The 24,562-nt window shown below is 37.9% G+C and overlaps 1 protein-coding gene and 1 long non-coding RNA gene across 9 annotated transcripts in view; one reads left to right on the top strand and one right to left on the bottom strand.

Moving 5' to 3' along the window:
* Window positions 1-24,562, top strand: part of UMAD1 (UBAP1-MVB12-associated (UMA) domain containing 1) — a 222,536-nt gene that overhangs the window by 130,368 nt on the left and 67,606 nt on the right. For all 8 annotated transcript variants that reach the window (XM_084977106.1, XM_084977108.1, XM_021102419.2 and 5 more), the window contains one exon: window positions 17,534-17,607. In XM_084977106.1, the coding sequence (XP_084833232.1) occupies window positions 17,534-17,607 (74 nt within the window). The remainder of the gene's footprint in view (window positions 1-17,533; window positions 17,608-24,562) is intronic.
* LOC110262233 (uncharacterized) overlaps window positions 17,490-24,562 on the bottom strand; it is a 156,210-nt gene continuing 149,137 nt past the window's right edge. Inside the window, exons 2-3 of the long non-coding RNA XR_002347050.2 lie at window positions 18,593-18,623; window positions 17,490-17,820 (exon numbers count right to left, since the gene is read on the bottom strand). This is a non-coding gene — a long non-coding RNA (uncharacterized LOC110262233). The remainder of the gene's footprint in view (window positions 17,821-18,592; window positions 18,624-24,562) is intronic.

The raw sequence follows: 24,562 nt of genomic DNA on the forward strand, positions 1-24,562 counted from the left end.
TGGAGGACAGTGGCCAAGATAAGCTCAAAGATTGGTTCCGCATCTTAGCTGCAAAGTTTTAGTTTGAAAGATGGACTGTTGTGAATTGTAAAAAGTAAATTGATGTGCTTTCATTAGAGATGAAAATCTCTAATGTAAAACTGGCTCTAGGTCCTTCATAGAAATGAAATATCAGAGCCAGAAATAATTACACCAACCACCTACTTCAACACCAACAACAAAACTGCTTCAACACGCATCCTGTTAGATGTGGTAGTCAATTTGTTTTGCACAATGTTTTAAAAAGGCTAGTAGTTCTGGTTAAGCAAAATGAAGTCAGAAGTAGGCGTTGTACTCTCTTTACTCTCACTAAATACATTTACAAAAAGGAGGCAAAATAAAGAAGAAATTTAAGATGACAGATGTATCTTGTTTGCCTGTGGAGTATGCCATTCTGCAGGGGGATATTGTTCATAGAGAAAATCAGAATTAACTGTTTCCTCTTAAAATTCTGTGAGAAGAGATGTGGGTCTTGAACCCAGACAGAGTTTAGTTTGAATACTGGCTCTGTCACTTAGGCATTTGGTGATGCTGGGAACTTTAAAGTCTCTTTTTCATTATTTTGTTTCACCTGTTAAATAAACATTATTCCATCCCTGTAAAGTTTTTTCAGAGAGTTTGTCTCTCCATGCATGAAACTGTCACAGTTTCCTTGAAAAGTAGAAAAATCTTTTGAGGAAAAGTGCTATATGAGAAAATACACAAGACTAGACTGGTTATACATTATTGTATTATCTGAATGTATTCTTAAATTTGTTTTGCCCCTTCTTCTTAGAAAGATTCATTAGTTATCTGGCTGTGTTAGCATTTTTATTACACATGAAACATCCTGGGGTAACTGTGCCTATTACATTCCTACATAATCATTTATGAGTGAAAGTGTTAAAAAGGTAAAGGATTAGTTCTGTATTGGTTGGTGGGTTGGTGAGCCATTGAAATCTCTACCAGTGTCTCTGCCTTTATCTTTATATCATGCCTATGTATTCTAAGCAACTTAACTATTCCTCTCTCATTTATTTTTCTTATTTTGAAATAATTTCTAATTTACAGAAAATTGGCAAAAATAGTGCAAAGAGCTTTTTTGATTTACCATTTGAGAATAAAGTTGTGATATGATGTGTCATTACTTCCAAATATTTGAGTGTGTATTTCCTACAAGTGAGGGTATTTCCTCCATCAGTCATCAAATTCAGGACATTAACCAGCAAAGCCATAGGTGTTCATTTATGTTTTGTCCAAATGATGTACTTCGTAATAAAAGGATCCAGTTCAGAATCACATGTTGCACTTAGTTGTCTTGTCTCTTAATTCCCTTCAGTCTGAAATAGTTTGGTCTCAGTCATTCCTTGACTTTCAATAGCTAGATACTCTTGAAGATTACAATCCAGTTAGTTTTGTAAACTATCCCTCAATTTGGGTTTGTCTGACATGTCCTTGAAACTAGATTGGGGTTATGCATTTTTGTCAGGGATATCACAAAAGTGCTGTGTTCTTACTGCATCCTATCGAGTAGTGCACGGTTCCCGTTTGTTGCATTGCTGGGGGCGTTAACCACCATTTCTTACGGGAGATTGTATCTCTCAGATTTCTCTGCCATAACATTACTCATTCTCTCTTTATAATCAGTATCTGGGGGTGGTATTTTGAGACTATGTAATATCCAGTTCCTTATCAACCTCCCACATACTAGTTTTAGCATCTATCTTCATTTTTTGGCTGAATTAATTATTACTGTAGCAGTTGCCAAATGGTGATTTTCTCATTCTTTCATTCCTTCTCAATTCTTCCATTGGCATCCACTGCAAGGAAGAGCTTTCCCCTCATTTATTTATCCATTCTTTTCTTTATATTAGTACAGGTGCATGGATTTTAGAAATTATTTTTATGGCTATTTTAATGGATTATAGTCTGTTACTGTCATTTATTTGATGCTTAAAATTTCCCAGTTTGGGCAAGTGGGAGCCCCTTCAAATTGTGCTCCTCACTCGTTGAGTGCTTTCCAGCCCAATGAGATGATCCAGGCCTATTTTCAGAAGCTTGAAGCAGCCATTTCTGCCACAGCCTCCCCCACCTTCTCCTCTCTCTGTTCAGGCTTCATCTTCCTGCCACTGGACTCAATTATTTAGGGAGAGAGAGGAAAAAGAAGAAAGATCCAGATAGCTAGTTAGCTAGCTAGATAGACTGATTTTAACAAATGTTCTGCCCATGGAAATTGGAAAATAAAAAGACTAGCTCATCAGTCTTGTGGGGAAACAGATATTTGGAGAACCAAAAGTGACAGTTAAGCCCCAAATCATTTATTCATTTATTTTGATTTTGGATTGTCCCTTAGTCCATTTAGGCTACTATGTATTAGAACTAGGTAGTTGATAAGTAACAGAAATTTATTTCTCACTATTCTGGAGGCTGGGAAATCCCAGATCAAGGTACTAGCATTGTTGCTTTCTCGTGAGGGCCCTCTGCCTCGTTTGGAGCCAGAGCCTTATCTCCACATCCTCATATGAGGAAAGAACTCAGTGGGGTCTTTTTCATTCCCAAAGGTTCCATGTTTGTGACTGAAGCACCTCTCAAAAGCCTTATCTCCCAATACCATCATCTTTGGGGGGTTAGGATGTCATCATATGAATTTTGAGAGGGAACATTCAGACGATTGTATAATGTTTTTGTTTTCTACTATGTTGGAATATGGATGGATTGTTTTACTGTTTTGAGAACCCAGAGCCTAAATCTACTCCCCAGCTCTTTCTTCTACTCTATATATACTGTCTCCTGGTCTGAGAAACAACTTCTTTAGCACACAGTTTGCTGTAATCTTAGAATCAGGCTTAACAAAAAAACATAATCTTTGTGCTTTTCTTCCTGACTTCTTTTGCAATGAGATGGGAATGTAGATGCATGGTCTATAGCTTGGTTGGCACCATACAGAGAAGTGAACGTTCAGTAGGTCCCCCTCAAGAAGCCTGGTGAGGAGAATGACTTTTGCTCTTTCCTTGGATTTAGAGGTTCTGTCTGTTGCCTGTGGGCTCTGGTTTCAGGGGCCTTGCTCTCACTAGGGTGGATGTGCTCTCTTATAGGGTGATGGGGGAGATCTGATCGCCACAGCAGGGAGTTTGTTTCATCAAGTCTGGAGGTGGTTAAAGTGGCGAGTGGGAGAAGAGGAGGAATTTGATTGAGACAGGTTGATGGGAATGAAGCAACTACTCTTAGACAACTTTGTGTATCAGAGCTGGTTGGTTAATATGTGCGTCTTTTCTATCCTAGTCCTTGAAGCCTTAAAAAAATGTTATTACATGATATTGTGACAAAAAAGAATGTATACATGTATGTGTAACTGGGTCACCATGCTGTAGAGTAAAATACTGACAGAACGCTATAAACCAGCAATAATGGAAAAAATAAAAATCATTATAAAGGGTAAAAAAATGTTATTGAAGATTGGAATTTCATTAGGCGCATGTCAAGATGAATTCTAATTTCACTGAGCCAGCCCTGAGAAGACTACTGAATTTATTTGAAATCACTGAGTCACAAAGATATAAATCTATAATAGAGATTTAATGCACAAATTCTAATTTCAAGAATATTGAATTTATTAAACAGCATTACTGTGGCATTCAGTGATAATGAATTAGAAATTGAAGTTTAAAGTGCATAAACCATATACAATTTTCATAACTTTACAGTAACAAGTGGTTTTCCTATTTGGCCAGTCTTAAAATCAGTGATTCCTTCTTTACAGACTAAAAGAACTGCAACTTTTTTTGAACTTTACAACTATATTTAGAGGAATTTTTAAAATATCACAGATATGTTAGTATATATTTTTAATGTAGCACTATATTTTTTCAAAAAAGGCATTTTTAAAATTTGCCAAATACATATCAGTAAACTTAAAAATATAGCATTCAGTACAATAAGATGAATAAAAATACTTTATCAGAATTCCTTTGGAATCTCAGCCACCTCTGATATTTCATGCAATTATCTCAAACTCACTATACCTACACTGAACCCTGTAAAATCTCTTCTCAGTTTCAAAGTCAGTATTGCCTCTTTGTCCTTTTTCTTCTACCCTTAAAGACCTCCTGGGAAATGTTCCTAAGTATTTTACAGCTGGTCTACCCTGTCCTTCCTTATTGCAGAAACCCTGTGCAAACTGGACAATAGAGCTGTGGTTATTGATCTTTCCCTAAGCCTTTTGTTCAGCATCTGCCTTTTACCCACTTCCAAGTGCTATTAATAAACTGATTTCCTTTTACCAACCATAGTGCATCCTCTTTAGGTTCCTTTATTTATCCCATAGTTTCATCACAAACTTGTGTTTCTGAAACTATGTTCCACCCACCTTTTAACAAGGTCGCATTTGCTGTAATGTATCAAACAGTGGCCATTTCATAAGGGCCTACCATGTGCATACCAGATGCCAGCCATTGTACAAGGTGCTGGGAATATTGTGGCAAAAAAAGAAAAAACACATCATTGTCCTGGTGGAGCAGGAACAACAGCTATTAAACAAGCGAGTGCAAATAATTAAATCACTGCAAATGTTGGGAGTGCCTTGGAATGAGAATAAATGGAAGCATTTAAAGGGGGCATGAGTTTTACTGGGTCTTGAATTAGTGGGACATGAAGATTGACTACGTATCAACTGGTTGAGGAACATTTCAGGCAGAGTGGTCCTTGCTCTATCATCACTTTTTGTCTTATAATCAAGTAAATTCTCATACTTTTTAGCCATTCTCATTCTCACCAGGGCACTTATTCCTTTGGGGTTTCTGTCCTTACATCTTTCTGATTTTGTGCTGGCAGCCTATTTTGGAGCTCCTGAGGTCATCTTCCCCCAGTTGTTAGATTAGGATCTATGGGGAGTGGATGCTCGAAATCTGATTTGTCCGCTGAATTCTATCCTATTACTCTCCTCTCCTTTTCCCTTAACGCCTCAGATTTGGTGGGATTTCAGTGGAAAGGAAGCACAAACTAGCCATAGGGACCTTAGAATTTATTTGGTGATATCGATCCCCTCCACCTAAAACTTGGATTTCTTTGTCACCCACTTCCTCTCCCCATTCTGGGGACATCAGGGGTTAAGGGGGTTGAAAAATATCTCTTCCTTTAGGTGTTTAGCATTAGGTCATTAAAAGATAGGAATATTAGCTCTGAAGTTTAGCATGACCTATAATTGGGCTTTATCTGATCTATTAAGTACTTTATATTTTTGATTTCTTGATTCAAGTTATTCAAAAATTTGAATTGTTAAAACCAGCAGTTGAGGTTTTTTTGAAGTATAGCAAGTTGATATTCAATATTGTTAACACTGTATTGTTCCCTGGTAATGTAAATACAAATAAATTTGCAGATACTCATTAATAAAAACAACACAATTGTGCTAGTACATAATGGCCAAAGAATGTTCTCTTGATATTATATATATATATACATATATATATACACACACACACATATAGATATATATTTATTTATATAGCAGTGCATTATAAGTGTGTAGCTGTTGCAACAATTTTTATAGCCAGGCCCTTTATTGAGCCGTATCCAATTCTGTAGCAGAGAGAAAGAAAACACACATCTTGCTTCACTTGATTTTTCCTTTTTTCTTTAAATATGTATATGTATAGACATGTAAATATTTATATGTAAATATTTATTTAAATAACAACATGAACATGGAATAAATACTAATTATAACATCTGCATGTAAACACTTAGAACAAAACTAAATTGTAAAATACCGTATTGACCAGCAGCAGGCTTACCTTTAACTTCTACCATTTTATTGCTCTACATAGAGAATAAAACATCTTATTTAAAAAAAATTTTTATATTTGTAGTAAAATACACAGGGTTTTACCATCTTAACAGTTTTTAAATGTATAGTTCAGTTGTGTTAAACGCATTCACTATGTTGTAGATCAGCCTCCAGAACTCTTAAATTGTGAAACTCTCTTCATTTTTCCCCTCCCTCCAGCTCCTGACAACCACCATTCTGCTTTTTATGTCTATGAATTTGACTATTCTAGGCATCTCATATAAAAGTGACCACATAGTATGTATCTTTTTGTGAGTGACTTATCTTACTTGTCTTCAAGGTTCATCCATGTTGCAGCATGTGTCAGAATTTCCTTTCTTGAAAGGCTGAATAATACTCCATTGTACATATATATCTACCACATTTTGTTTATCCACTCATTTGTTGATGGACTTTTGGGTGGTACTGACTTTTGACTATTATGAATAATGTTACTATGAACATTATGTACAAATATTTCTTCAAGACCCTGCTTTCAGTTCTTTTTGGCAGTTATTGAGCCCCAACTTTAGCACAGGGATATGTACGTACTCTCTAAATATTTAAACAATGTGGAAAGGAAGGAGGGAGGAGGCAGTCATTCCCCAAATTCGATATATGTTATTCCGTCAGCCATGTAAACTTATCTCAGTCAGCTTCAGTGTTTCTCAGAGTATATTCCACAGATCACCAGCATTAGAATCTCCTGGAATCCATTTGCAGCAACATGCATGGAACTAAAGACTCTCATACTAAGTGAAGTAAGTCAGAACGTGAAAGACGAATACCATATGATATCATTTATATCTGGAATCTAATATATGGCACAGATGAACCTTTGTACATAAAAGAAACTCAGGACTTGGAGAACAGACTTGTGGTTGCCAAGGGGGAGGGGGAAGGAGTGGGATGGACTGGGAGTTTGGAGGTAATAGACACAAACTATTGCATTTGGAGTGGATGTGCAATGAGATCCTGCTGTATAACACAGGAAACTTTATCTAGTTACTTGTGATGAAACATGATGGAGGATAATGTGAGAAAAAGTATATATTACATACATATATATATATATATATATATATATATATATATATATGACTGGGTCACTTTGCTGTAGAATGGAAATTGACAGAACATTGTAAATCAATTATAATGGAAAAAATAACAATCCTAAAAAATAATTTTCCATGTCATCAATCCAAAAAAAAAAAAAAAAGGAATCTTCTGGAATGCTTGCTAAAAATCTAGATTCTCAGCCCTTCACCCCCAGCTTCACAAGTCTGAATCTCCTGTGAGACTCAGGAATTTGCACCTCAGATGAGATTTACACATACTGTAATGTGAGAGTCACTGGGCTGCCCCACCAGCAGGATGTCTCATGTGTACCTTGGTTATGTTTCTGAAGGCCCTGCTATCTGTTGCTTTCAGCCCCAGCTTTCTTGAGGGCACAGTCATCCCAAGCCAGCCCATGATTCGCTTTCTTGACCATTTAGTCTGTGTGTTATGGCCCAACTTAAAGTTCCATAAATATAACAACTTAGCTGGGCCTGAGTTTGCAACCCTGGACTTTTTTGTTTTGTTTTGTTTTGTTTTGTTTCTTTCTGTCTTTTCTAGGGCCACACCCGCGGCATATGGAGGGGTCTAATCAGAACTGTAGCTGCTGGCCCATGCCAAAGCCACAGCAACGTGCGATCAGAGCAGCCTCTGCGACCTACAGCAGAGCTCACGGCAATGCCAGATCCTTAACCCACTGACCAAGGCCAGAGATTTAACCCACAACCTCATGATTTCTAGTTGGGTTTGTTAACCACTGAGCCATGATAGGAACTCCACAACCCTGGACATTGATCTGGGCACTGTCAGGGTCCTTCTTCTTCAGGATGCTAATGAGTGATTCACCGTTGCTCTTTGCCTGCTTCTACCCGGTAGGCCAGTGATCAGGTTAGGACTTTCTCCCTTAGGCCTTGTCATGTTTAGTTTTACCTGAGTTCTTCAAGGTACCAAATCTCATGTCTTACACGAGCATTTTTTTTAATGGCCGCACCTGTGGCTTATGGAAGTTCCTGGGCCAGGGATCGAACTTGCACCATATGCCACTGCAGATTCTTAACCCTCTGTGCCACAGGGAACTCCATAACAGTGTTTTAAATATGACATATTGTGACCCTCAGGACAGAAATGTCATACACTCATATTGTATAACCAGCTTCTTTTGCATTTTGACTTTTTTTGGGGGGGGGGGGTGCTTTTTAGGTCCACACCTGCAGCATATGGAGGTTCCCAAGCTAGGGGTCAAATTGGAGCTGCAGCTGCTGGCTTACACCACAGCCACAGCAATGCCAGATCAGAGCCGTGTCTGTGGCCTACACCACAGCTCATGGCAATGCTGGATCCTTAACCCACTGAGCAAGGCCAGGGATTGAAACTGTGTCCTCATGAATACTAGTCGGATTCATTTCTGCTGCGCCACAATGGGAACTCCCCTCTTTTGCATTTCGAAATAAAACTTTGTTTTCACCTAGTAATCACATCATACCATGTCATCACGTCCACCGTGGGTGCTTTGGTTCTAGTTGTGATCTGTGATCTGCAAGTGATTCTTTGTTGTTTTTTTTTTTAAATATCAACTTTTCTTCAGATAACATTGGTGTATTTTTAGAAATATTCTCTTCAGACTTTTGTGTAAGTGATACAAGAACGTGTTTAATATTTGACTTCCATTAAAAGTAATGATACCGACTAATTATATACTTTACTCTTAATGAAAGGAGCTGGGGGGAAAAGCCCCTATATGTAGCTTATTTTTGTTATAGCTCGCCACTTTTTCCACAATACTTCATTCATATTTCTATTCTTAATTGACTTGTTACCCCCATAATTTTCAGTTTTTAGCTAATTTCTACAAATAGTTTTTGTGATTTCCATTTCCTTGGATGAAATCCCCTCTAGAATGTAAGTGCTGTGCAGAGGGGACATGATATTGCTGTAGTTCGTGTGGTACCCAGCATGATACATATCACATAGTAGGTGTTTAACAAATATTTGTTGAATGAAACAATATGAAGCTGATTATATTTCATATACTGCTTTTATTGTTTCTGCTAGAAATTTTCTTTGCAGTTTTCTGTTACACTGCCACCCTTTGATCAATCTAAGAACTCAATTTCAAGAGACTACAGCTTACCTACCTAATATCTCTGATTGGGCCAACTGATGCTATAGGTTGAAACACATTTGTTCTCATGGGGCCACTTAACTTTTCTATGTGGAAAAATGATGGAGCAGAACTCCTCACACTAACCATTAATTCTACAAGTTTCTTCTATTGGCTGGAAAGTAGACTGGACACACTCGAGTTTCAGTGACGAGATGCCACTCGTCTCCCACCGAGGTTGTAGAATTGGTGATGGATCAATGCCGTCATCTTCACCCACAACAGGCAGCACATTTGAGTCTTTGTTCCAGGATCCTAGGCAAACTGGTAGAGTGATCCTGTTTTTTTTCTATTTACAAATTTAGGTTTCAAGCCATGCACACTGAAAATCCTTTTGGTGACAGTCCAGTTTGTAGCAGAGCCTATAGAACCCATTGTCAGTGGACTGCTCTGAGCAACCCTTTGTGTAGAGCTTTCTTTCAGCAGCAGTTTGGGATCCAGGGTCAGGATGGTCAGTCCAACTTACTCTCACAGTATATAAATTTACTCTGATTTAGGAAAGCTATTAAAAAAAAAAAAAAAAAAACTTTTGGGAGTTCCCGTCGTGGCGCAGTGGTTAACGAATCCGACTAGGAACCATGAGGTTGCGGGTTCGGTCCCTGCCCTTGCTCAGTGGGTTAACGATCCGGCATTGCTGTGGGCTGTGGTGTAGGTTGCAGACGCGGCTCGGATCCTGCATTGCTGTGGCTCTGGCGTAGGCCGGCAGCTACAGCTCCGATTAAACCCCTAGCCTGGGAACCTCCATATGTCGCAGAAGCAGCCCAAAGAAATAGCAAAAAGACAAAAAAAACCAAAAAAACAAAAAAACAAACTTTGAATGCATATTTGTACAGCATAATATGGTATTGTTCAAATATACAAGTACGAAATTTATTTGGCCTTTTGAGTTTCTAGTCTTCTAGCCTAAAAATAAGAATGCCTGGGCTTAACTGTTTAACATGGTGTTAAGTACTTAATTGATGTTTTGAATTGCTCAAAACCTTCCAGAAAATTATTACCCATAGCTACAAAGTAACAAGACTCAAACTCAAGAAATCTGTGGGATCCTTGGACAAGTTAATTCAGAGCTGCCGGAGGACTGTTCAATGGATCTGGCTTCAGTTGGATTTGCTGTTATTCTTACTTCCCTGAGTAAATTAGCCTTTAAGTATCCAATGTGACCCTAAGCTTTCAAAGAAGTAAACAAGGTTTTAGCTGTATGATTTTAATAGTAGTCATAAGGTTAAAATCTAACATAGTGCGTTAAACTTATGTATAAATATATATTAAAATTAAAATTCACTCTGATATAAACTACATTGCCTGTTCTGTTGAACTCTTAATTTCAATTTTCTTCATATTTTAACAGCCATTTATAATTCTTTTTATAAGCCCTTGGGAGTGTATGTATACAGTTATCTTTCTTATTGTCCCCCTTCCCACATACATTTGAATCAGCAGATGTTTTCTGAGCATTTGTTTCATTATCACAATGATGCCAATGTGTTAGTTGTAAGCATCCTTAACGATTTTGTAATAATTTGGGGATGCTACCTTAATATGTTCTTGGTGCCATTTTAATTTGCTTGCCTTTAATTCCTGGTTAGCTTAGTTTCCTCTATTTGTTTGCTAACTGCACTCCTCCCTCTACGGCTTAGCTGTTCCTGCCCTGGCTTATTTTCTTGTGAGATTGCAGTTGTCTGCAGAATCCTGACCTGGCAGCATTAGGCTCCTGGGCAGGGCATGTCTTCAGCAATTAGTTCTTTTGCTTTTTCTCTCTTCCTTCTCTCTTCAGTGAAGTCGAAAATGGGGAGCAGGTAGATAGAATTAGAAAAAGTGAAGGGGAAAACTAAACTGGAGGAGACTTAAATGTAAAACGTATGAAGCTGAGTTGGATAACTTAACTCACATTCGATCAATAAGAGGAAGCTGCATAATATGATGTGATGATTTGGCATTGTCAGCAGACTTGGATTCCAACATCAGCTCTGCCTTTCTTAAGTGGATATAACAAAGCCTACCTCCCAATACTGCTTCGAGCACTAAATGAAATTATAAGACAGGGCTTTTGCTTTTACCTCTCCCAAGATACAATCATGGCAACAGGGCAGCATTTGGCACCAAGACTTATGACATAATGCTAACCTTGCCCCAGCTCCTCTCCCTTCTTCTCTACAATTAGTGTTTAACATGTTTTCTCATTTAATCTGTATAATAGCCTTATTATGTATCATTGTTCCCATTTTTCAGATGAGGAAATTGAGGCTCTGGGGAGTTAAGTAACTTGCACAAGGTCATAGATTTGGTAAAAGATTTGGGTTGCGTTCTGGCGGATTCCAAAGCCATTATCTTGCCACCGTGCCAGGCCCGCCTTGGATAATGAGTGTGTGACTGAAGAATGCAAAGGAGTTAATGGAGTGGCCATTGCACTGTTCTTTCCACTATGTCCCTTGGTGAAAGACTAATAAGCAAACACTCTCAGAGGGCATTTGCATTTTAAAAGAGGCGCTCATTAACTCTAATGAATCTCTAATTGGTAGAATTTGTGGAGGAGATATTTCTGAGCACTAGGGCTTTCTCCTGTGTCTTCAAGGTATCTGGCTATCCTTTTCTGCTTTGTCGATTATCAGCTATTCTGGAATTGGAATCATGTAGTAGAATGCAGTCACATTCTTCTAGTCTGCCCCAAATGCAGCTGAATGAATTAAGAGGGAGTTGTAAAGTGAATCATCTGAAGGAAAGTAAGTGTGGGTTAATGTTGTATCAAATGAAGGTTCAAAGACTAAATAAGAAATTTGCCAGTGTTGAGAGTTGTCTAAAAAACCCAGTAAACACAGTATATTTCATATTCAGTTTTAGCTTCAGAAATGTTATATGAGCATTTCCCATGTTATGTTCATAGACATCTGCAAGATGTTTAATAGGTATCCATTGATTAAAGTTTACTATAAAAGTCAAATGCATTGGAAAAAAAATTGGGGGTTTCTTTACTGAAGAGTTTCTCAGAGCCTTTAGTATGTTAAAGAGAATTGGAAATCAATTGGAGAGGAACACATTCTGCAGGTTTTTCTCCTACTTTTGACCATAGAAGTAGTTGTTTCTATGTGAACCCCTTGAAACTAGTGATTTGTCAACTGCATTCTTAGATATGGAGTTCTAGATAATTCCTCTCTAATAAAAGAAAAGAAAAAATATCTGTCTTCACAGCTTTTCATACATAGGCAGGGTCCAATCCTGTCCATACCAGTCTATTCCCAGCCCTGATGGACTCTAGAGCATTCCAATAATAACACCCTTCTTACTCAGATAAGATCTGGTCAATTTAGGTTGAAAACAAACAAACAACAACAAAAACAGATGGAGACCAAATTCTCATCTTTATTGCCCAAAAAGCTGGTGTTGAAGAATGTGGCTTCTATCAAGGAGCAAATGAGTTTCTTAATCTGAACCCTAGAATTAGATAGAACTCCATACAGTTATAGGATCTGCTGGGCTGGGCCAGGCTTGCTCAGGTGGGAGGGGGCCCCTGTGGGGCATTATTGAAGAGAAGGGGGAGGAGAGGGGGAGGAGGGAGAACCACCTGCAGCTGAGTGCTCCCCAATCACCAACCCAGTGACTGGAGAGAGGCCTGGGGTGAATGTTCCTAGACTTTGCTCCCCATTGAAGAAGGCCTAAGGAGTGAGGGAGCCCCCTCACCCACTTCCTGCCTCCAACCCCCTTCCCAAAACAAATCTCTGGGGGATCCATATAAGCCTTCGGGTTCCCCTCCCATCACTGAAGAGTTTCTCCTTTCAACCTTCCCTTATACCTTGCTGCTTACTCTTCTCCACTTCTCTCCTCTCCCAGTTCACCAGCAGAATGCGATCATGATGACAGGCTCGTGACAGCCCCTTTCTCATCTTCTTATATAACAATGTACCTTTTTATCCTAGAAGAGGTGGAGGACATACATTGTTTAAAACAGGGATCTGGAAACTACAGCCTGACACAACCTGTTTTGGTCAATAAAATTTTCTTGGAACACAGCCACACTCAATTGGTTTATATATTGTCTGTGGCTGCTCTGAGCTACAATGGTAGAGTTGAGAAGTTACTACAGAGACAGTATGGCCCACAAAGCCTAAAATGTTTGCTATCTAGCCCCACTAATCTAAAACACAGATGAATTTCACTTCAGTCCTTTATGTTCTGAAAGAGCTTTATTAGTATGTATGTATAGCCTTTCTCGTTTACTCTAAATTGACTATATTTTAAACCAAGAAAATTGCATGGCTGTAGTATCAGGGATTTTGTCTCTTATAAAATTGTTTCCATCCTTACAAACTTCTGGGAAAGTGTCAAGGGGACAGGGTATTTGCTTTGAAGGACCAAAAGGAAGGGCAGAGACGTGCTCTGGTCAGGAGTAATTAGCATCATCAGTGGAAGGGGAAGAGAACAGATAATCCATGGGGCCTGCAGGTAAAAAAAAATGGAATAGAGAGAAGTATCTAGAGGTCTGTGTGGTTGGACCAGAACACGATGCTGCCTTCAGACCTCCCTTTTGGAGCCCTGGGGTCTTCTTTCCACTGTTCGTCAATTCAGGGGCTTGATTCCTCCCACCTCAGCCCCTATCCACTAGAACCTTCCACCAGACCACACAGTCCCCAGAGATGTCAGGAGCTTGGGTCCTGCCCCCACTGTGCCTGACTTTTACCTGGGAGACCTTGGGCGAGTCCCTGAGCGCCTCTGCCTTTAGGCTCACAGTACACTGCTGGGTGAGGGGCAATGCAGATACTTTTGTGCTGCCCATAGTGAGAATCAAATCCAGTGTTGTATGAAAGGCGTTAGGAAATGTAAATACCATGACAATTTTTGTTGTTTTTGTTCTTTGTAAACAGCTGACTTGCAAATGAAATTTTTGAATCTATACAGCATATAAATTAGAATTATCTGATGTTTGAAAATGAAAGTACCGTATTTCACTTTCATCACAAACATCTTGATTGTGGAAGTGTGCAGCTTTCATGTGGGTCATAACAACTTAGAGAAAATAACTGAATTTTTACCCTGATCAAAGAATTCTCCAGTGGGAGGGAAAAAAACTTCAAAAATTATATTTCACAGTGACCTGTCCTTTATGGTTTGTTGTTGGTGTAGTTTTAATTTTGTGTCTTTGTTTATAGAGAATAATCTTGCAGATGGCATTTTTCCTTGTAATCAGTTATTGTCCTGTCTGAGTCATCACCAGATATGGCATTTCAGTAAATAGTGATAACTTTTCTGGTTATTCAAGCAGTGGGGAGAAATGGAGAAAGTTTGGAACAGATGCATACCTTGAGATCTGAAATTGGCCAAGGAAGTACAGACTGTACTGAATTATTTAAAATACAGTGTCTGTATGGCTAGAGGATGGTGCAATAATCATTTTAAATGGTAAAAAAATCTTTCTTGAGTAAATGACCTTTCTTTCTTTCTCTCTCTCTTTTTTTTTTTTTTTTTTGTCTTTTTGCCATTTCTTGGGCCGCTCCCACGGCATATGGAAGTTCCCAGGCCAGGGGTCCAATTGGTGCTGTAGCTGCCAGCCTACGCCAGATCCACAGCAACGCTGGATCCGAGCTGCGTCTGTGACCTACACCACAGCTCAGGGCAACGCCCGATCGTTAACCCACTGAACAAGGGCAGGGATCAAACCTGCAACCTCATGGTTCCTAGTCGGATTCGTTAACCACTGCGCCACAACGGGAACTCCTCTCTTTCTTTTTCTTTCTTCCTTCTTTCTTTCTTTTCATTTCGTTTCTTTTCTTTTCCTTTTCTTTCCTTCCGTCCTTCCTTCCTTCTTTCTGTTTTTCTGTCTTTCTGTCTGTCTTTCTCTCTCTTTCTCTTTCCCTTTCTCTCTCTCTCTCTTTCTTTCTTTCTTTCTCTCTCTCTCTCTTTCTTTCTCTCTTTCTCTCTCTCTTTCTCTCTTTCTCTCTCTCTCTCTCTTTCTCTCTTTCTCTCTTTCTCTCTCTCTCTCTCTTTCTCGCTTTCTCTCTTTCTCTCTTTCTCTCTCTCTGTCTCTCTCTCTCTCTCTTTCTTTCTTTCTTTCTTTTTCTTTCTTTCGGCCACACCTGAGGCATATGGAAGTTCCCAGGCCAGGAGTCAAATCAGAGCTGTAGCCACTGGCCTATGCCACAGCCATAGCAATGCCAGACCCAAGCTGTGTCTGCAACCTACATCACAGCCTATGGCAACACCAGATCCTAAACCCACTGAGCGAGGCCAGGGTTCAAACCTGCATCCTCATGGATATTAGTCAGATTTGTTTCCACTGAGCCACAGCAGGAACTCCGTGACCTTTCATTTTGAATGACATTTCTTGTAAATGTCAAGCATGTGTTACTAAACACACATTGACCTCACTACGCAGAGACTTGTGTTGCTGTCTGCTTATGCTGTCATGGTCTCACTGCCTTTTCCAAGCAAACTAAACTCCTTGTGCATTGGTTTTGCCACCTGTGAACTGGAGGTTGATTAGCTTATCCCTGACTTTCAGAGAAAAGGGGGATTTCTGAAAATAAGACTCTTGCTGGTACGGAAATAAATGGTCAGTTTAAATAATCACTTAAAAATCCATCAAAATACTTTTTTGACATCCTAGGTCACAAAAGTAGGTTGACAGAATTTTCCATTTAACAACTAAACTTTATTATCCTATAGATATAAAAGTTCCTCATGCCATGAAAGCAGGCATCATATCTGCTTTATTCATCAGCCCATTCTCAGACTCTAACTGGATTCTCAATAATAAGTTTTTTAATAAATAAAAAAAAATCACTGTTTTTAAAATCTCCTGTTGTGCCACAATTACAGATCACTGGGAACAGTACATCGTAATTTTTTTTAAAAATAAATTTGCCTTTTAAGTTTTACAAATAGGTTTTAAAAGAAAGACACTTCACTGTATGCTCAAATACAGCTTTTGTTACATCCTGTTTAGTGCGATCTTGTCAGAGTTTTATAGATAGAAACTATAAAGAGAAGGTCACTAGATTACTCTGTTAGTATTTATGGAACATCTACTATGTGCTGGGTTCTGCTCAATGGTAATAATGCCATATCTTGCTGAGAACAAAGCTTGTAGGCTGGAATATGCATGATATGCTTGGATTTTAAATATTTGGGGGATTTATTTTATCATCAGTAGATAAACTACCAATTTAATTCTTGCCTTTTTGTTTTATTTTTATTACTATTATTTTGGGGGGGGGCACTCCCATGGCAAATGAAGGAGCCCAGGCTAGGTATCTAATTGGAGCTGTAGCCGCTGGCCTATGCCAGAGCCACAGCAATGCCAGATCCGAGCCCTGTCTGCAACCTACACCACAGCTCACAACAACGCCAGATCCTTAACCCACTAAGTGAGGCCAGGGATCGAACCCGCAACCTCATGGTTCCTAGTCGGATTCATTTGTTCTGCTCCATGATGGGAATTCTGCCTTATGGTTTTAGAATTTAATGGAATTCTATTTAATTCTTTAACATTTTCATGAGGCCCTTTCTTGATTATAGCCATTGGGCAGCTAAACTTTAGTGTTTACTATGGAAAAGTTAAGCCCAGTCTGGACTTTCATAGTTTGTTAGCTCCATTGAAGACTGTGATCTCCTTTCTATTAACAGAATCCTAACCTTTAGTGTTAGCCACGTAATCATCTATGAATTTTGTAATCTTCCCTGTTGTGGACATTCCTGAGCTGGATTAGTTTTATGGAAAGAACAGTTTACAAATTATTAAATTAATCTCTCATTATGCTTTTAAGAAGTAGGCTAATTGTTTCTTTACCTACCATGTGTTAATCACAGATTATTAGTGTTTGTTAATAAATTGAAATAGGCCATTAATCATTTAATTAGGCTTGTACTTACCTATTTTTGTATCTGTCCTGTGTCCTTGGAGCCAGCCTAGTCATCAACTTAGTTCACTGATATAACCCACCCAGGCCCCAGCTTTAGGAATCAAACTGTTAACTGAATGCTAACTTATGAATTTGTTCATTGTTCTTTCCTGCTGTAAAGATTGTTTGACATTTGGTTAATTATTACATATGAAGATATATGTCTAGTCTGGGGCAAATCCACAGAGATACAAATAAATACTTAGAAAAGGTAATCTTTATTAAAGAAAAACACAAATTTTGAGGACAGTTATTTATATCATATATACTTTTAATTTTTAAAATTTGCTTTATCTTAAATAATAAGGTTTCCTAGTTTATAAAATATAAGTAGTCTTGATTTTTTCCAAAGTAAACCTATATAAAGCAGGATACATTTCTGGGTTAGATGGTATGTCTGTGGATGATTTCTTTGACCTCTATAAAATCACTATTCTTAAAATTAACTTGTTTACTTTGTAGCAAAGGAAATAGTAGTTGCTTCCACAATGGGAAACATGCAGTAACAGAACATATCTCAAAATAAAGCGGACAGTTTGGCCTCATTGGTATGGTAGAGTTTTATTTTTTCCTTTTGTTTTGTAGGAGATACAGCGCATGAGCAAAGAGTGGCAGAAAGAAGCAAAGCTTTAGATGTAGAAGGCAACCAGCATTTGGAGGTAAGTGAAACTCAGTGAGTCCTTTTGGGGTAAAACTGAACAAGTCACTGTGGTTATATATTCCTCTGAGGACCAATAGGACCTTCCACTCTTGCTCTGCAGACAGGTGTCTTGGCACCAGGAAAACAGGTGATCTGCTGAAAGTCAGAGAATAGCAGACAAGAGTGACTTCCCAAGTGCTAAGCTTTTCCTGGTGCTGGTAATAGGAACTCTCTGTTGGAAAAAGAAGAGAGCACTTAAGCTCAACCATTTGGGTTATTTTTAGTTAGTTGACTATTTTCTGATACCTTTGAATAAATAGGTAATATATGAACCTATAGAGGAAGCTTTGAAAATAATCTATTCAGAACTGTATTACATTAGCATTTCTACCATCGAAGTACACTCCTTGACAGTGTTTGCTGGAAAGACTAGGACTTTTGTTCTTTTCCACGTGAGGAAATTATTTGTTCCTTGTGGGTACTTGAAAGTGTAGTTCACATACTTTCATATTCTATGTAGAAATATACTAACCTTATTTGATCCGGAAATAATCATTTTTAAGATGTCGTGGGGTTGGTAACTATTAGGGTGGAGGAGATACCCATGGATTTTGAGACTTTCTACATGGTGATACACTCTGCTTATATTCTGCTTGTAGCATGTGAGTGTATTGGATACAACCAGCGTGAGGTCAGGGAATCTGTCATGTTTAATTCATCACCACATCCTTAAAGCCTAGCGCAAAACAGGAAGTCAAAAACATTTGTTAAATGAATGAAGAAATATAAGCATGAGTTATAAGTAAAGAGTAGTATTCATCTTAAGAGATTTCTTTTTAATACTTAGATTTTCCACAATGAGTAGATATCTTATAATCAAGAGAAACTTAAAGAAGTTATGTGGGAAATAAGTTGATATAGAGCAGAAAAGAGCTATCTTTCTCATAAAGCTGTGCCATTGTTTTTCCATTAATGTATGCAGCAAATATTTATTAAACACTTACCGTATTCAGTGCACTGTATGGGGGGCCGAGTCTAGAGTGGTGAAAAAGCAGATATAAGAACAAAGAAAGGTTGATATGTTGAAGCAACTTGATCTCTTTTATTTATTCAAGTATTTAGTGACTACTAAAAAGAAGTGTCTCTGCATCTCTCTTTTATTGATTGATTGATTGATTGATTGATTGATTGTCTTTCTAGGGCCACATCTGTAGCACATGGAATTTCCCAGGCTAGGGGTCTAATCAGAGCTGTAGCACTGGCCTACACCACGGCCACCACAACACCAGATCTAAGCTGTGTCTGCAACCTATGCCACAGCTCATGGCAACACAGATTCTTAACCCACTGATTGAGGCCAGAGGTCAAATCTGCATCCTCATGGATACTAGTCAGATTCTTTTCCATTGAGCCATGATGGGAACTCCTAGAGGTGCACCTCTGATAGGAAATGAAGCTTGATGTATTTGAGCTTTGGGAAAGAACCTCTGGAATGGTTTAGAAATCATCCATGATTACTTGAGTGCAACTGCTGAGTTATATAATTCATTGGAAAGTTCTGCAGAACTTGATTATTTTTCTAAGTTAATTCATTGGTAGAAAGAATTCCAAGAATAATTTTGAAGGAAAGAAGCTATTGAAAATAGGTCCTCTGAGCTTTGAATCTGGCTCATTATTGTGTTACTTCCCCATCTCCCTACCAGTCAATCAATTCTGAATCATTAAGACTGGATTTATATACTCATGCTATAACAGGTAAAAGTCTGTTCTCTCTGACTGGTTTCTGGGCACAGAGAGCTTACTGATATAACAAACAGGAAATAGGAAGACTCCAAATGAGATGACAGGGTTAAGTCACAGCAAAAGAGGAGAATCCTAAAATATTTTCAGAGGCTAGTGTGATTCACCGCAGAAAAGCCAAATAATCATTTATCTCCACCTGAAGTGTCCAAAATAGGATTTATTATTCCTCTTCTTTAAAAAGTCAAAACCCAAAACACTGCTGCATGTTTCCTGTCCCCTATAATCCATCTTGATCAGCAAGATGAGTCTTATCCAGGCTCATGGTTTTAAATTCTTTGAAGAGTCTCATGACCCCCAGAGTTTATCTCCACATAGACTTCTCCCCTGATCTCTAGACTATGTCCAACTACCTGCCACTTCACATACAAATTTCTAGGCAATGCAGCCTTTACTTGACCACACAACTATTGATTCCTGGCCTCACCACCCTGAGGCTTCTCTCTGCTCAAGATTTCACCATCTCTGTTGAACAGCCCCACCCCATATAGTGGTTTAGAATCACACCCTCCTTGGACCCCATCTCCTTGCTTTTCCCCACACTCTGCATGCAGTTCCACCAATAAGTCCTGTCACCTCTTCCTCTATATCCAGACTCTGACCCCTTCTCAACATGGGCACTGCTGGAACCCTAAGCCTCTACTTTCAGCCATTATTTTTGCCTCCATTCTTCCCCTTTAGGTCCATTTTCCTCACAGCAGAGAGAAATAGGAATCAGATCACACCACTCCTTGGCTTAAAACCTGCTGGCTGCCCATAGTAACTGGAGTTATGCTCAGTTCCTCAGAGTGGGCTCCAAGGAGCTCCACGTGCCCTCTGACTCCATTTCTCTCCACACTCCTAACCCCATCCCCATCCCCCAGCTACCTGCCTGTCCCTTAATTGTTTAGGCTCTTTCCCATCTCAGCCTTTGCATTTGCTACCCCTTTTTTAACCGGAGCCTCTGTTGCCTGCCTCCTCATCATTCAGGTCTTAGTTCCAGTGTCACTCTTCATTGTGACCTCAGCTAAAGTGTCTCTTCCCCTAGTCACTTTCATATGACCTTGTTTTATGTTATCCACTAAGCTTATCACTGTATCAGGTAATCCACTTGTTTATTGACTGCCTCCCCTGATACAGTGAAAACAGACTTTGTGAGCCTAGAATAGTGTCTGGAACATAGAAGGTGCTCAGTAAACACCTGTTAACTGATCATGTAGATCTCACTGAACATCCACATCTGTCTTGACAAATTAAAGTCCTAAAATTATCATTGTCTTCATCCCCTTTATCGAATCTGTTATCAAGTCCTGTTGAATCTACCTTACAAATATCTTCCAAATCTGGCTCCTTATACTCCACCCTCATCTGTCCACTATACTGTTCCTGGATGAGCAACTTATTTCCCAAATCACGTTCTGAAAAATAACTGCAGGTTTTGTTACATCAGGACCGCAAATGTCTTGAAAGCTACGGAATAAAGCTTACAACCAAAACCCTGTTCAAATGTCACCTCCATTGTGAACTCTCTTACCTGCTGTTCCAGCCAGAGATAACCTCAGGGACCTTGTACTACTTGTGTTGTCTTTTATGACTTCACTATTGAGTTCCTGGAAGGTAGAGACTCCACCTTCATTAGCTTTACAACCTTTGACACAAGCATACTGGGAGACACATATGGTGTAATGTAGATGCTGGGCCATGATTTCTAGATGGCTACAGGAATAACGAGTGGTCTTCTGCAAAAGCTGTCTTACGAGTAAATCTCTTCACTCAATTTTATTTTCCATCTCACATTATAAACACACTTTTTTTTTTTTTGGCTCATTGTAAAAAAAAAGTTTTTCTTATATTTCTTAGGAGTTACCCATGAAAAATTTGTTAATTCAGATTGTGTTTGGCACTCTTAATACATGAGTAAGGCAAAGTATAGTGCTTTCAGTTAGTTTTTTAAAAGATGTACTTATGATTAAGAAGCTGTAACTTTTGTACCTAGCAGGAAAGATTTGCATTATTTTCATTTTTAATGGCTGTATAAGAAATGTTGAACTCTTACTTGTCATGAAAATATACTTGGCAAATTAGTATGAGTTCCATAGAGCTTAAAAATAACACACTTAAAATTGGGAGGATAGGATTAACACATATGTACTACTGTATTTAAAATAGATAATTAACAAGGACCTACTGTATAGCACAGGAAGGTCTACTCAGTGTTCTGTAATAACCTTTATGAGGAAAAAGAATAGATATATGTATATGTATAACTCATTCTGTTGTACACCTGAACCTAACACAACATTATAAATCAACTATGCCCCAATAAAAAATTAAAAAAAAATTAACACTCTCAGTTGCTAAAATATAACTTATTTTTCTAAGGATTCTTTGGAGAAGGTGGCTTTTATTTGGCTTTGTATCCCCAAATAAAGTTTTTGGTGAGTTCAGATAAACATCTAGATTTCCCACTGTTTTCAAGGGATTTTTGAACATGAGGTGGAGAGATAAAAAGATATCTAAGACTCCATGATTCTAACTTATAGAATTTGACATTCTCAGTCTATTCATGAAAATCAGAAAACTCCACAAGTCACTATAATGTAAAGTGGAGAGAATAAGTGTCTTAAACGCCATACTTACAAAGATAACTAAGATTTCAGTGGAGGAAGAAATGTCATTAGAAAGAATCAAGAAAGCCTCAGGTATTAAGGTGAGCTTTGAACCATGAAAAATTTTTTCTTCCTATTTATAAAAGAAAAATTAACTAGTGATTAATTTTTATGATTAATATAATCATATTAATTAATATGATTAATAAAAACTCCTGGGAAATGAAATCCTTCATTAAGAACATTTTAGGAGTTCTCATTGTGCATCAGTGAGTTAAAGACCTGACCCTGTCTCTGTGAGGATGCAGGTTCGATCTCTAGGCTTACTCAGAGGGTTAAGGATCCTGTGTTGCTGCAAGCTGTGGCATAGGTCACAGATGTGACTTAGATCTGGTGTCATTGTGGCTGTGGGGCAGCCATAAAAAGAAAAAAGAAAGAAGGGAGGGAGGAAGGGAGAGAGAGGGAGAGGAAGGATGGAAGGAAGGAAACATTTTAGATATACAGAAAGAAGCAAATCATGGTTTGAGACTACATGCATGAATTTCAGTGACAGATGATAAAGTATTAAAAAAAAAAAAAAAGCACTAATAGAATTTGGCCTGTGCTATACTGTAGTTTTAGTGGCAGTTAAAATATTTAGTTAAGTAGTTTGTGATATTTTCCCTTATACTTTATAGCCCAAGTATACTTCAAAACTGTCTTTCTTCTCCAAGTACAGCTTTCTCACTGACATCATGGAATTTCTAACATCTAGATAGAAGGTAATTCAAAAAAGGAGATCTGGTTTGGGCATCAAATAAATTAATTTTTACAACTTGGATTGTGACCTATTTTAAGGCTCTATGAAAAGCAGCATATTTATTTCATTAAGTAATTAATAGGACTTTTTAACTTCATGAAACTGAAAATAATATAGCATTCACTCCAGGAAATCATAATTTCTTAGTATGTTTGTCTCTCTTTTTCATGCCCCTTTCTTAAAAGTTTTAGGGTTTCTCTCAGTGACGACTTTAATTAATTACTATTGTTTGTACCTCAGTTTTCCCTATATATGATCCCAAAGCATCATCACTTAAAATAGGAAAACTTAAGGATACAGTGAACTATCTACTCATCAAATGTGGCTTCTCACAGCTTGTGCTTCAGTTTGTGTTTTAAGAGTCATTGATGACTTTTAACAGAATTCATCATGTTTTGGGGTGTGTGGTGTATAAACTCTAATAAACCCATGTTTGGGCTTACTAAAATTAAAGTCATTAGACTCTAGTACTTGGGGAAAAAGTGATAATTTGGAGCTAATTATCCCGTTGGAAGATTATCTTCCTCCTTCTGTTTCTTCTTTTTTTCTTGTTGCCTTTCTGGGTAAATTTTGGTGGTGAATAGTAATGACATGACAGCTATTTATTGCCTTCTGCTAATCTAGGAGACTGGTTACCTAACAGTTCAGGGAGATAAACCCACAGATTAATGGGGGGGCCTGATTTTGAATTTTTGTCATTATGACTCAACTTTTCAAGGAATAAACATTACAAGTAAGTAATTAGTCCTATTTTCTAATCTTCTGTTGTTGAAAGTGCTTCATATTGAGAAAACTGGAACCACATTAGCTATTAATATACTAGTGGACCTATTCCTTTTTGGTTTGTAGGTATATTTTGAAAGCAATGAATATGTAAATTTCAGTTTTTTTATATAATTACATCCAGTTTTGGTGACTATTAATTTTAGCCAGTTTTAGCAGGTACTTTTAGATTGTGTTTGATGAACTTCAATTCCTTTTATTTGTTCTAGAAAAATTATTTTTATATTTATGTTATCCAGCCTCTTTCTTTTATTGACATGATATACAATATTATATTAGTTTCATGTGTACAACGTGGTGATTCAACATTTGTATGCACTGTGAAATGATCACAATAAGTCTAGTGACCATCTGTCACTGTATAAATTTAATACAATATTATTGACTGTATTCCCCATGCTGTACATTGTATCCCCATGACATTTATTTTATGACTGGCAGGTTGTATTTGTATAACTGAAATTTGCATTTATTTTTGGTCTCCAAGACTAAGGAATGTGTTTATTTATTTAGTTCACTGGCCTAAAGAAACAAAATACAAAAACAGGCTAATAAAAAACTCCCCACAAACCACAATTCCATTTGTATATTTGTCTTGAGTGACAACTAATTCACATATGCATATGGAGACACATATAAAATAATAACTAACAGATGGTATAGCTGCAAAGTAGGATTTATAAAGATTATTATCAGCTGGTGGTGTTGAGATACCATGGTGGTTATACTGACAGAAGACACAGAAATTACTCATAATAATAAACTGTGACACTAATATCCCTCTAACTTCTGTTAACTGAAGGAGCTTATTGCATGTTTAATATAAATTTTTTAATGAAGACCTAAAATAATCTTACAGCCAATTAGTCCTAGGAAATTTAATAGACAGCAGTTGCAAAAACAGTAAGAAGGGTAGTTGTAACAACAGCAAAGTGTTTATTAAGATCATTAAATTCATAATATTAGAATCCCTGGAAAGTACAGTAAGGATTTGGAGGGCTTTG

Source organism: Sus scrofa, chromosome 9, assembly GCF_054392235.1.
Source record: "Sus scrofa isolate SSC_HxYL_T2T_F1_AM1 chromosome 9, Sscrofa_HxYL_maternal_Yorkshire_Landrace_v2.0, whole genome shotgun sequence".
In the NCBI taxonomy this organism is placed as follows: Eukaryota; Metazoa; Chordata; class Mammalia; order Artiodactyla; family Suidae; genus Sus; species Sus scrofa.